The sequence below is a fragment of the Peromyscus eremicus genome, chromosome 13 (genome assembly GCF_949786415.1).
Source record: "Peromyscus eremicus chromosome 13, PerEre_H2_v1, whole genome shotgun sequence".
Taxonomy (NCBI): Eukaryota; Metazoa; Chordata; class Mammalia; order Rodentia; family Cricetidae; genus Peromyscus; species Peromyscus eremicus.
The window spans coordinates 52,146,393-52,158,727 of NC_081429.1; the positions used below are offsets into that span (position 1 = coordinate 52,146,393).

The 12,335-nt window shown below is 47.7% G+C and overlaps 1 protein-coding gene across 1 annotated transcript in view; it reads right to left on the reverse strand.

The window, feature by feature from the left end:
• LOC131923196 (aldehyde oxidase 2) overlaps positions 1 to 12,335 on the reverse strand; it is a 114,957-nt gene that overhangs the window by 73,657 nt on the left and 28,965 nt on the right. Inside the window, exons 14-18 of the mRNA XM_059278134.1 lie at positions 7,628 to 7,812; positions 6,861 to 7,050; positions 4,986 to 5,078; positions 3,078 to 3,247; positions 1,467 to 1,581 (exon numbers count right to left, since the gene is read on the reverse strand). Coding sequence (XP_059134117.1) covers positions 1,467 to 1,581; positions 3,078 to 3,247; positions 4,986 to 5,078; positions 6,861 to 7,050; positions 7,628 to 7,812 — 753 coding nt within the window. The remainder of the gene's footprint in view (positions 1 to 1,466; positions 1,582 to 3,077; positions 3,248 to 4,985; positions 5,079 to 6,860; positions 7,051 to 7,627; positions 7,813 to 12,335) is intronic.

Sequence of the window (12,335 nt, forward strand, 5' to 3'; positions counted from 1 at the left end):
ACCGTTATAATGATAAGTGAACTAATTTAAATAATTTTAAAGCAAACAGACCAGAAGCTAAGCTCAACCTCATCAGTGGCTGGTGTCTTAGATGTCATTGTTGAACCGAAATAGCCATGCTGGGGTTACACGTGCTTGGGTAAACATTTGAAAATAATAATAAGAAAAAAAAGAAGGTCTTGCATGGTACGCAGTGGTACAGCCCTTGCCTAGCATGTGTGACATCTCTGGTTAGACCTCCAGCAGCACACACGAAAAGTATGTATTAAACAGTTTCACTCACTGGCCACTGTGCTCAGAGTGTACGTCCCAGAGATTGACTGTAACATGGACCAGCCTGGCCCCCTGCTGTGTTGTGTTTACATGCATCCTTCATCCTGTTTAAGAGATTAATGTGTAAGTGTGTGGCCCCTGTTGCGAGCTGACTGAACAACCCAACCCCTTACTATGCTGAAGACCTATGAGATTGCATTTGGTGACAGGACCTTCACAGAGGCCATAAGGGTGGAGCCTCTGTACAGTGTCACTGTTGAGCCTGTAAGAGAGGGAGTGCTGGGAATCAAACTCAGGTCTTTTTGAGGAGCAGCCAGTGCTCTTAACCATTGAGCCATCTCTCTAGCCCCGTGTTTAGGGAGTTTTATCATGGCAGCCCCAATAGACTGATAAATGACAGCCAACCTCTTCTGGTGGATTACAAAATAAAACAAAACACCAAAAAAGAAAAAAAAAAGCAAAACAAAAACCCAACAAAAACGAAGCAAGAAGCTCCACTGATCTCCATTCCGGCTGGAGGAGAAAGTGTGTGGGATTCACTGAAATGTGACAACAGCCAGCATTCAGTGAGAGTCTTCATATGCCAACCGCTGTCCTAGGCACCTCGAGCGTACCCACTTGTTTAACTCCCATGATACAGTGGAGTGTGTTATGATCATACCCCCTTAATGATGGTGGACCCCAAGAGCACACAGTAGGTGGAAATGCTGGAACCGGAGCCGAGGTGCTCTGGCCCTAAGTCAGGGTGGTCAGTAAATGATTGGAATTACAAGGCCAGTGGCTTCCAAGACAACTTAATAAAAAAAGCACGAATGAAGGAAAGTGAGACCTGGTGAGAGTTCCATGTAAATAAGAGGATGTGGCTGTGGTGCCCCTCACCTCCTTTTTAGATCCTTCTAGAACATTCTATTCTGTTATAGATCAGCTCCTTATATTTACTCTTCAGATAAGGGTGACTGAACTCAAAGGCATGTAGTGGCTGAATCAGATCTATGATTAGTTTTTGTTTAGTGTGTTATTTCCTAACTTCGGCAAGGCAAGGCTCATAGAGGCATTGGGGTAGAGAAGAGCTAGGGCCTTGGCACTTCTGAATCTTGGTGGTAGAAAAAGCTGGGAGGCAAGGACAGTTGAGTGACAGGGATGCTCGGGTGACTATGTGCAGAGGCATCTGGGAAAGCAAGTCCCATCCATACCTCATCTACAGCCAGTAATTTGTCCTCCTCATCACCATTGGTGCCTGGAATGTCTTCAGCTGTTATTACATCAACCACACCAGGTAGGGCCAAGACCTCAGATGAATCGATTGAGCTGGACAGAGGGAGACGTTTGAGAAGGTGATGTCAGCAAACTTTGAGGGCCTCAAACCCAAGGGAAGAATAGAGTATAGTTGAAGCTAAAAACATGGAACAACAAAGCCAGCCTGAGCAACCAGAATGGATCTGGAGTCTAGTTTAGGAGACCTGCTGCAGGGCCAGGAGGTACCATTTCAGGTGCCGAAGAGGGGCCTTGAGACAAGTCTTCTCTGGAAGTGTATGGCAGTATTTGTTTTCTGTTGTTGGTGTTTCAGTGTTATCAGAGTGGCTCTGAGTCATGCGTGAGGCTGCAGGGGGATGGGGTTTTATGACCTTAGAAAGCAAACAAAAGTACCATAACTTTTTATTTTTTTAATCTTTGAGACAGAGTCTCATGTAGTCCGCCTGGACCTGGAACCAGCTGTGTAAGTAAGGATGATCTTGAATTTCTGATCCTCTTGCCTCTACCTGCTGCAATAACAGTAGTTTACAGTTGTGCTGGATTTATTTGGTGCTGGGGATTGAACCCCAGGCTTTGTGCTTGGTAGAACGTTCCATCACTCTACCAGCTGAGCTATATCCCCAGCCCCTATGTCCCCCCTCACCTCCCCCACCCGCACCCAGGATGGTCATTTCTGCTGGGTCAAAAAGGAAACTCCCTGGCACAGGAGACAGAATGGCTAACTATAATCCCCGTTGACATACCAGGAAAATAGGTTCAGAGTTGTCAGTTGATGAATTTATGAACTAAAATAGTTCTACAATAAGATAAGACATTTGACCTTCTTTGTGCAGAACCAAAAAGGTGTTATATGGCCTTAAGAAATTATTATTTCTATATAAACCATTCAAAGATCAGAACTACAGGGCCTTAAAAATGGCAATAGATGCAGATGTCCTAGAATAACCTGTTAACTAATGGTTCTTAGGTCCCAATACCCTGGAATCCCTGTACAGATAGGACTCATGGTTGAGTCCTGTCATTGGTACTTGTGAAGGGGGAATGTGGGGGGCCCCAAACAGCTTGACCACACAGCTGCCGTGACAGGCTTACTGGCAGGCAACACCCAGACCCAGGAAAAGCCATAAGCTGACCCCACCCAGGAAGGGCCTGCATCTAAGGGGGAGCACCTGACATTCCAAACACTCCCTATACCCCTAGACAAATGTCAGCCAGAGTCCTGAACCCTAGAAATCCCCTCATCCCAACCTCTGCTATGATTAAAAAACCCCACCCTGCTCGGGCTTAGGGCTCTCTGCTCTCACCGCTGCATCGGACAGACAGAGACCAAGCTCCAAGCTTGAAATAAAGGCTCTTTGCTTTTAAGTATGGGATTCGGTCTCCATGGTGGTCTTTTGGGGGTTCCCGAGATCTGGGCATAACAATTTCTAGATATGTTCTCTTCATCCTGGCGCTCGTTGGGTCAGGGCATTGCAGAAGAGGACATAGTCCTTTGAGGCAACCCCCAGGGATACCTCTAAAAGGTTTTTGAAAAGCTTTGCTTTACTTACATGATTTTGGCATGAGCCCTGGTACTGGTCACCAAAGCCATGAAAAGTTCTTTGTCCACCCTGGGGATGTCATCACAAAATACGGCTTCCCCCGTGGCATGTTTAAGACCTGACAGATGCATGATGGGACGTCCAACTGGATCCTGAAGAGGTTGGCGAGGATTCACTCTCTACAGGGAAAGACAGAGTTAGCCCAGAAGCCTTTCATCTCAGGTGGCCCCGGGTGACTCAGGGTGGAGTCACAGGACAGTCCCCTCAGTGGAGCCGGCCAGATGATGAGGATGGCCATTTCACGATGTAACTGGAATATGAAATTGTCATTTCAGTTTTGTGGCCATGCCTCTGACCGGCCAACATTTTGACAGAACCGTGAGTAGATGAAAGGCCCCTTCACTTCCTCCATGTGTGGTACCCCTGAACCCCTCTGTTTGACAGTTTAGGTCTCTCTGTCCTGCTTGCTCACCCTTCCAGTGGCCAGCCTGCTCATGTTCACCCTTCCAGTGGCCAGCCTGCTCATGCTCACTGTTCTGATGAGGTCTAAGTGATACAATGTGCCCCACAGAGACAGACCAGAATCTGAGTGAGAACTCAGTGTTGACTCATCGGGGCCTCAGGGTGGGAATGGGAATGGAATTTTCCAGATCCAGACCGATGTTGAAAGAGTTTATTCTGGAACTTTTCTCTGAGGCTGCACTGACGTGTGTGTGTGTGTGTGTGTGTGTGTGTGTGTGTGTGTGTGTGTGTGTATGCATGTGCGCGTGCGCGTTGGGTCTCAAACTCAGGACAAATGGCTAACTGAGGTGCCCATTTAACATGTCAAAGCTGACTCTGGCCACCAGTCTCCCTCAGTTCCTACCCACAAGTACCTGTTACAGAGTCATCCCGGCTGGCATACCCCACCCCCTGACCCTCAGCTTCTCCACCCCATGGTCCTGCCAGCTTTCCTTCCCTTCCCCCAGCTTCTCTGATTCCTGTATAACCTCAGCCATCTTGGCTCTTGTCTTGGTTCTCTTGATTTTTCAGTCCTCGGCTTCTCTCTTCACATTCCCCCTACTCCCCCCTCCCCAACCCCCTCTCATGACCCTTCCCAGCGCCTCTGCTCTGCTTCCCTCATGCCTACAATAAACCTCAGTCATACCTAGGAGTGTCATGTCCTTGTTGTTTTCTTCAGTGATGTGTGTGTGTGTGTGTGTGTTTATGTGTGTGTGTATCTGTGTTTGTGTGTATCTGTGTATCTGTGTGTATGTGTGTATATGTGTGTGTGTATATCTGTGTGTATGTGTGTGTATGTGTGAGTGTGTATATCTGTGTGTGTATGTGTGTATCTGTGTGTATGTGTGAGTGTGTGTATCTGTGTGTATGTGTGAGTGTGTGTATCTGTGTGTATGTGTGAGTGTGTGTATCTGTGTGTGTGTATTTGTGTGTATGTGTGTGTATGTGTGAATGTGTGTGTATGTTTGTGTATGTGTATCTGTGTGTGTGTGTGTGTGTGTGTGTGTGTATGTGTGAATGTGTGTGTGTGAAGGGCTGTGTACCAGCAAGAAGAGCTAATTTCTAAACCATCCTTCCGGAAGAGCGAGCTTAGTCATTGCAGGCCTCTTTGTTTACTGACTGGAGAATAAACACGCGCAGTTTGGGCTAGAGACTGAGCCCTGGGCTCCGCCACTCTCCTGGGTAGGTGTCAAACAAATGCCCAAAGAATCACTTTAAAGTGATGATGACTGTCTGTCTGCAGACACGCTGGCAGAGCAGGCCTGTGCTTGTCCGGCACCAGCTCTTGGGGTTCAGAGGCTCTGGATCAGGAACACCCAGAGAGAACTGAAAATCAGCCCTGTGAATAGCTTGCTTGGTCCACACAGCTCTAGCTTATCTCTCAGCGCAGGCTTCAGTGAAACTGAACTCACTGACCTGGTATGTTTGGACTCCCTGGGGTAGTGTGACCTGGAAGTCTTCCAGAGCGCTCAGGAACCTTGCTTCAATCCCTGGACGACGCTGGCTGTCCTGGAGTGACTCGGCACAGTGAGAAGAGACTGGTTAGTCTGGATCAGGTTGGGTTTGGCTTATGTAGAATGGCCCCTAATGCACTGAGGGGTGGCCTAGTTACCCCCCACCCCCAGGCTTTCATTTTTTATGACCCTGGAGCCCCCTCACCCCCTATCCAAGTGAGGGCTTGGATGACTGGTTTGAATCTGATCTTCATGTCCCTGGAGGAAAAGGTCTACCAGTGAGCTCGGAGGTAGTGTGTGTGTGTGTGTGTGTGTATGTGCTAGGAAGGCAACTCTAGGCTGGATAAGCCATCCCAGAATAAGCTAGCGCCCATGGTTCACAAAATAAAAAAAATTCTGACTGCTTTTTTCAGGATCTTTTTTTCTGAGGCTGGAAGACTGCCCCGGTGTCCTGGCTGAGAAATGAAGCGCAGGTCTTCGTCTGAAATTCAGAGGTTAGGGACAGTGGCTCTGGGGACGGTGGCCGTGGGGTGGGGGTGGCTGAGGAACGGAGTACCGGGGATGTGAGAGCTGTGATCACGGTCAGGGAAGCGTTGAGAGAGCGGGAGGACAAGACAGGGAGAACAAAAGAGAGAGCAAATATTTTGCTTAACTTACTCCAGAGGTTTGCAATCAGAAAGTCTGGAAAGCTGTTTAGACAACAGTATACATATTAGTTTTTGACTTTTTGAAACATAAAAATTCAACGTTACATTTCATATTGATTGCAAAATTCTAGACTAAGCAAAACGAAGCTTTAGTCCCACAAAGCAGGCCAGTGTCTGTCTAGACAGAGGTGGGGACGATGACAAAAGGGGACAAGGGATTCTCTGGGGTGGTGGCAACGTGTTCTATGTAGTTTGAGTTGGTGGCTCCCCAGGTGTACATTTGTGGACTAAGTTAAAACAGGTGGGTTAAATTACACATTTTTATTTGTCTCTTGTTTTACTGTAAATTAGGGTTCAACAAAGTTTATTTTAAAAGAAAAAAAATTACAGCGTGGAGGCAGAGCCCCGTCACGTTTCTGTGCTGGGGCACCGTAAACACCTGAGCGCTGACGGCGGTGGGTTGAGAGTCCGCCAGGGCCAAATCTCAGGACGAACACCGGGCTGACAAAGGCTGAGCCAGACCAAGGACTTCCAGAGAAAGGCAACAGGGTCCCCACAGGACAATCGGCACAAGCAATGGCAAAGTGTGGAAGTCCCGGCTGCCAGGAGCTGATAGAAGCTGGTGTTATGGTCTGAATTTCGTCTTCTCAAATCACTATGTTGAAGTCTAAACTTCCAGAAACTCAGAGTGTGACCTATCCAAACCAGATGGGGTGTTTACTGCAGTGGTAATGAGTTAGACCTGACTGACATTATAGCTGATGTCCTCTTAGAAGGAGAAGTTTGGACATAAACATGCACACAGGGGCAGCGAAGAGCAGGGTGATTCCTCCAAGGTAAAGAACCCTAAAGGTCACCAGCAAGCCACCAGAAGAGCGAGGCCACGCCATCAGAAGCCATGGGAAAGGTGTGGAATCGAGCCTCATGGTTCTCAGGAGGAACCAGCTCTGATGACGTCTCTGTTTTTTAGTTTATGATTTATTGTGAGAGAGGTGTCACTCTGTAGCTCAGACAGGCCTTGAATTCATTGTGATCTCCCTGCCTCGGCCTCCTCCGTGTTGGGCTCACAGGGGTGAGTCACCTCACCCGGCTTCCTGATGGTACCTTGGCCTGAGAGGCCTTCTAGCCTCAGAACTGTGAGACCATGACCATGCGTGAGAGCGATTGCCATTGTCCTCCAGAGCACTTACGGTGGACTCCGAGGACAGCTTTATTTTTCTCTTCTTCAGCTCCTGCAGAACCTCCAGGTAGAACTTGAAGAGGAAGCTGACCATCAGAGTCCTCTTGAACTCCACCTTGCCCCCCGGAGCTGAGCCCGGGAGGGAGACTTCATCCAGAAGCCGCCTGCAAGCCTCGTCTAGCATGAGGGCATTCCAGTGCCTGGTGCGGTGGGAGGCGAGGAGAACGGTTAAAGCGTGGTCCCATTGCACGGAAACCGGGTTTCTTTTAGAAATCATGTGAACAAGGGTCTCTGGACAAATCAAAGCCCTGGGAATCTGCTCCAAGTGGCACAAGAATTGTGGCCGAGTGAGAAGGGGACCTTTCCCCACTGCAGCATAAATCAAGCATGTTCCAGAGTCGGAATATTCTAGAACCATTCCAGAATATTCTAGAACAGAACAGGACAGAATTCAGACTTGGACGCTGCTTTGACCCAGGGAGGACTAGCATGCACCCAATATGGCGGGAAAACTGACGAGGGCCTCCGAGTGTTCATTTGCTGGAGAAAAGGGGGCTGGATGAGAAAACATCACCTGTTGTGTCCCTCACCCAAAAAGTGGCTTAATTGATGCCAAATACTGTGGAATTAATTCAGCAAAATTAAAGAAGGAACAAGCAGCCATTTGTTTTTACAAGTCTGAGTTTCCATCCTTCAAGGGCTTTATCAACAGAAGTCAGGGCCAAGTTGTTTGTCCCGCCATCAAGGCCCCTTTAAGGCACAGTGCTCATCACTTACCTGCCGAGGAGCTGCTGGCAGGATTCGTGTGCGCTGATGGTGGTGGGCCCCACCCCTCCGTAGGCGACGCTCAGGTCCTCAATGGTGTCCGTGCCCTCTCTGAACCGGACCCTCATGCCCACATTCACATCAGGCAAAGCGTTCTGACAGCACTGGGCTTGCCGGAAGGCGGACACAAACTCCCACTGTGGAGACAGAAACCATTCCGGTTAGCTGATACGTCAGAATGAAAAGCTTGGGTTCCCTCTTGGTGCCTCTAATTAATCGCTTAGATTCATATAATGGGACACAGAGGACGGTTGTCTAAATGAGAGACACTTTGGCTGCCTTCTTGCTGAAAGTGAGAATGGTGTCCTTAAAAAAAAAATTCATTTATTTATATTTTTATTTTCATAGAGGAGCTTGTATGAGTTTATATGCTCCTAATGTGTCTAGGAGCTCTCAGAGGCCAGAAGAAGGCATGCAATTCCTTGAAACCAGAGTTAGAGATGGCTATAAGGCTCCATGTAGGTGCTGGGATCAGAACCCAGGTCCTCTGCAAGTGCAGTAAGTACTCTTAACCACTGAGCAATCTCCCCAGATATCCTTTAAAAAAAGTTGGAACAGGGTGGTGGTAGCACATGCCTTTAATCGCAGCACTTGGGAGGCAGAGGCAGGTGGATCTCTGTGAGTTTGAGGCCAGCCTGGTCTACAGAGCTAGTTCCAGAACAGCCAAGGCTACATAAAGAAATTCTGTCTCAGAAAAAAAAAAAGTTGTTGGGGCTGGAGAGAAGGCTCTGCAATTAAGAGCACTTGTTGCTCCTCCAGAGGACCTGGGTTTGGTTCCCAGCACCCACATGGCAGCTCACAACTGTCTGTAATGCCAGCTCCAGGGGATCTGACACCTTCTTCTAACCTTCTTGGGCACCAAGTGCACACATGCAAAAGTACATAAATGCAGGAAACACACATAAAATAAATAAATCTAAAGGATTAAAAAAGACTTATTTTTGTTTCTGTGTATGAGTGTTCACATATATGAATGTGCCCTTGGGAGCCAGAGGACAGTGTTGGATCCCTTGGGCTTGGAGTTACAGATGGTCGTGAGCCAACATGTGTGTGTTGGGAACTGAACCTAGGTCCTCTGGAGCAGCAGCAAACAGCAACCACTGAGTCATTCTATCTCCAAGAGTGACAATGGCTTCCTTCTAAAAGCCCATCCTGGAGGCCATTGATATCTCCTGGCCATTGATATCATGGTCTGCTGGAGGTCAGCAGAGCTCCATGGAGGATGCTGTGGAGAGCCACTGAGAGACCTTGTTGGTGCTGTGTTTCTTGAAGGCATCCTCTCTAGTCTTTGGGTTATTTTGTCTCCAGGAGGATGGAGGAGGCTTCTGAAGTCAGGAGCTTTTCAGTCCAAACCCTGCTCCATGTCCTGGATGGTAGAAATGCTCACTTTCCCATTTGGCGAGAGTGGAATGGAATGTTCCAGCGGCTGCTGGGTCAGGAGCAGCAGAGGTGGCGTCTGTCCCAGAGGTTCTCTTCACTTCATGTCTTCCCCTTTGCCTTGCCTCAAAGCTCCTCATACTCCATGTTCCATTTTTCTTTTCCTTTTTTTTTTTTTTTTGACAGACTACTTTTATGCTGCGGGCCGCAGGAATATATCATAAGAACTCAGCTGGGTATGGCAAAGTCACTACCTGGAGGGATCAGGGAATTCCTCCAGAGGAAGCCAAATTCCAAGAAGTTTTTGGTGTTATTTGGCTTGTGATATATCAGCTGTATTCTGTTATGAAAATCATGTGTGCCTTCATAGTTTTCCCTAAGAAGGGCTAACAATGTGGACTGATCACTCTCTGGACATACACATTCTAGGTATTTGGAGAACAGCCTGAGGAAAGGCTTTCTCTGGAATCAGAAAGTACCCTTTGAAAGGACCAAGCAGATGCCATAACAGGCTGCTCAGTCTTCTCTCAGAGATCAGGCCTCAATTTCAGTTTCCTGAGACTGAGCAAGCAGTCTCTGGGAGGGCTGTGAACAAAAGACGTAGTCCTTGCAGTAGCTCCCTTTCTGCACGTACTCTGACTGCTCAAAATTCAGCCAGATGTTTACTGTCTGGGGCCCCTCACCAACTTAGAGTTATGTGCGTGAATCAAGGACAGAGCCTGGACCACTGAGCCAACCCCCACAGTCAGTACGTGCTAAGCCAGCCAGCCCCCATGGCAGTTCAAGGACAAAGCCTGGGACTTGTGCTGGACTGCCCCCAAAGTGATAATTGTAACCCCCAACCAGTAAATTCAAAGGTTACAAACCCTCACCCAATTAAAAGAGAACAGAGATAAAAATAAACCAATCCAAGTTGCACCTGTGTAAAACCCCCCCCAACCCACCCCCCAACTGCCCTGAAGGGCTTGTGGTTTTTGCCTTTAAAAAGCTAGCCTCACAAAGAAAGAGCAACTCCTCCCTGCCTCACTGTATTGGGTGTAGGAATGAGTTCCCTGTCTAGAATTGTATCTACAGAATAAACCTTGCTGTTGCATTCTGGACATCCAAGGTCTTCGGTGGTCTCTTTGGGGTCACAATCTGGGTATAACACCCTTAGCCACTTTCAAGGACTACAGGAAACACCGCCCAGGTGGGCACCCAACTTCCGAGGATAACAGTGATAACAACCCATGTGCAAGCCTCCTGACTTAAATTCCACAAGGAGACACGGCCCAGGTGGGCGCCCAACTTTCAAGGACTAACAGTGATAGCAGCCCACATACAAGTCTCCTGATTTAAGGTAAATTCCACAAGGGGATACTGTCTAGGTCAGGTAGACATTAAGTAATAGCTTTATACAATTTAGCTCAGACCCTTCCTTCTTACAGCCTTACTATATAGACCTCTAACTCCTCACCTAACCACTTCTAGGAATATTTAGGTAATCTTCTGCACTAACAGCTGTGCTCAGCCAGAACTCCCAGTTCAAGCCTCCCTGTAATTATCATTACTGGCAGCATCCAGCCAGGTCCATCCCCAGATGGAGGAAAGTACCTCATCAGAGATACCTCAGTATTCTCTAGAACAGACTTAAGCATCCAGACTACCTGTTTGAGAAGGTCTGGCGGATGTGCCAATTAAGCTTAACTTCCTCCTTTCCCAAATCTTACCTCTAGTTCCAGATCTCCCTTTAACTATCACCAGATTTATCTAGCTGTACACTAATGACTGAGTACACTTTCCCCCACCCTGTAGAAAAACAGCAGATAGCTTAGAGCCACAGGAAAAAGTAAGGCAGTTTTATTTTCTCCCATTGACCTAGCAACTTAATAGATTTTTAACATTTTTTACCAAACACATTTAAGATTATAGTTGTGCACATAAGATTCCTCTTCTTAGATATTACCCAAATTTAGCCTTTAGTTAATTCATTAGTCACTTCCCCTTTGGGTTGCAAATGGTAATTAACAACTATTGCCCATCTTTGTGATTCTTTTTGTTTTTGTTTTTTCGAGACAGGGTTTCTCTGTGTAGCTTTGTGCCTTTCCTGGATCTCGCTCTGTAGACCAGGCTGGCCTCGAACTCACAAAGATCTGCCTGCCTCTACCTCCCTAGTGCTGGGATTAAAGGCATGCACCACCACCGCCCAGCAAACCCCTCCATTTGATCCTGATAGCAGACAATCACTGCCTGAGGAAATTCAGGCTGGGTGTCCTGGGTGGAGGGGAGGATTGTGATTTTTGGGAGATATATAACTGTAAAGCAAGAGACAATGTAGAGAATTAAAGTGAATGGACTAAGAGCTCGGTGTGCTGAGATTCATTTTTTCCTGAAAACAGTCCTCGCTGTTAGTAGTTCTCTCTCCTGAGCCCCTGGAAAGTATAATATTGAGGCTGGTTTCTCAAATATTATACAAGACTTTTATTTATTGTTTATTTCTTTTTTTTTTTTTCCGGTTTTTTGAGACAAGGTTTCTCTGTGTAGCTTTGCGCCTTTCCTGGAACTCACTTGGTAGTCCAGGCTGGCCTCGAACTCACAGAGATCCACCTGGCTCTGCCTCCCGAGTGCTGGGATTAAAGGCGTGCGCCACCACCGCCCGGCTTGTTTATTTCTTCTTACGTGCACAGGTGTTTGCCACACAGGTATCTATCTGTGTGTCATGTGTGTGCCAGGTTCCCATGAAGGCTAAAAGAGGGCATCAGACCCCCTGGAACTGGAGTTACAGATGGTTGAAAGCTGCCATGTGGGTGCTAGGAATTGAACCCAGGTCCTCTGTAAGAACATCAAGTGCTCTCAGCTGCAGACTCTTATCTCCAGCCCCATGACATACCGTTTTCTCTCCTCTGTCTTCACATAGACACGGATGCACTTTTGGATGGGAAAGCATGTTGAAGTTGCTCTTCTGAAGGAAAGACTACCAAAGAGCATCCATAGCTGAGAAGAAACTTAAGACTTCATTATGATGACCTGCCTCTGCTTTTAGTGTGTGTGTGTGTGTGTGTGTGTGTGTGTGTGTGTGTGTGTGTGTGTATGTGTATGTGTATGTTATTGGTGCTCTCTTGGAGTCAAGCACAGCTTTGTAGACAGGCCTAAGGAGCAGAGTGTGGGCAGAAGGCCACCTCCATAGCTGGCGGGGTGGCCACATCAACCCGGGCCAGGGAACATCTGGAGGCCATGTGCTCCTATGAGCTGTAGGGGTTGGCAGGAACCCGGGGGTGGGAAAGCCAAGTCAGGACTCCAGCTT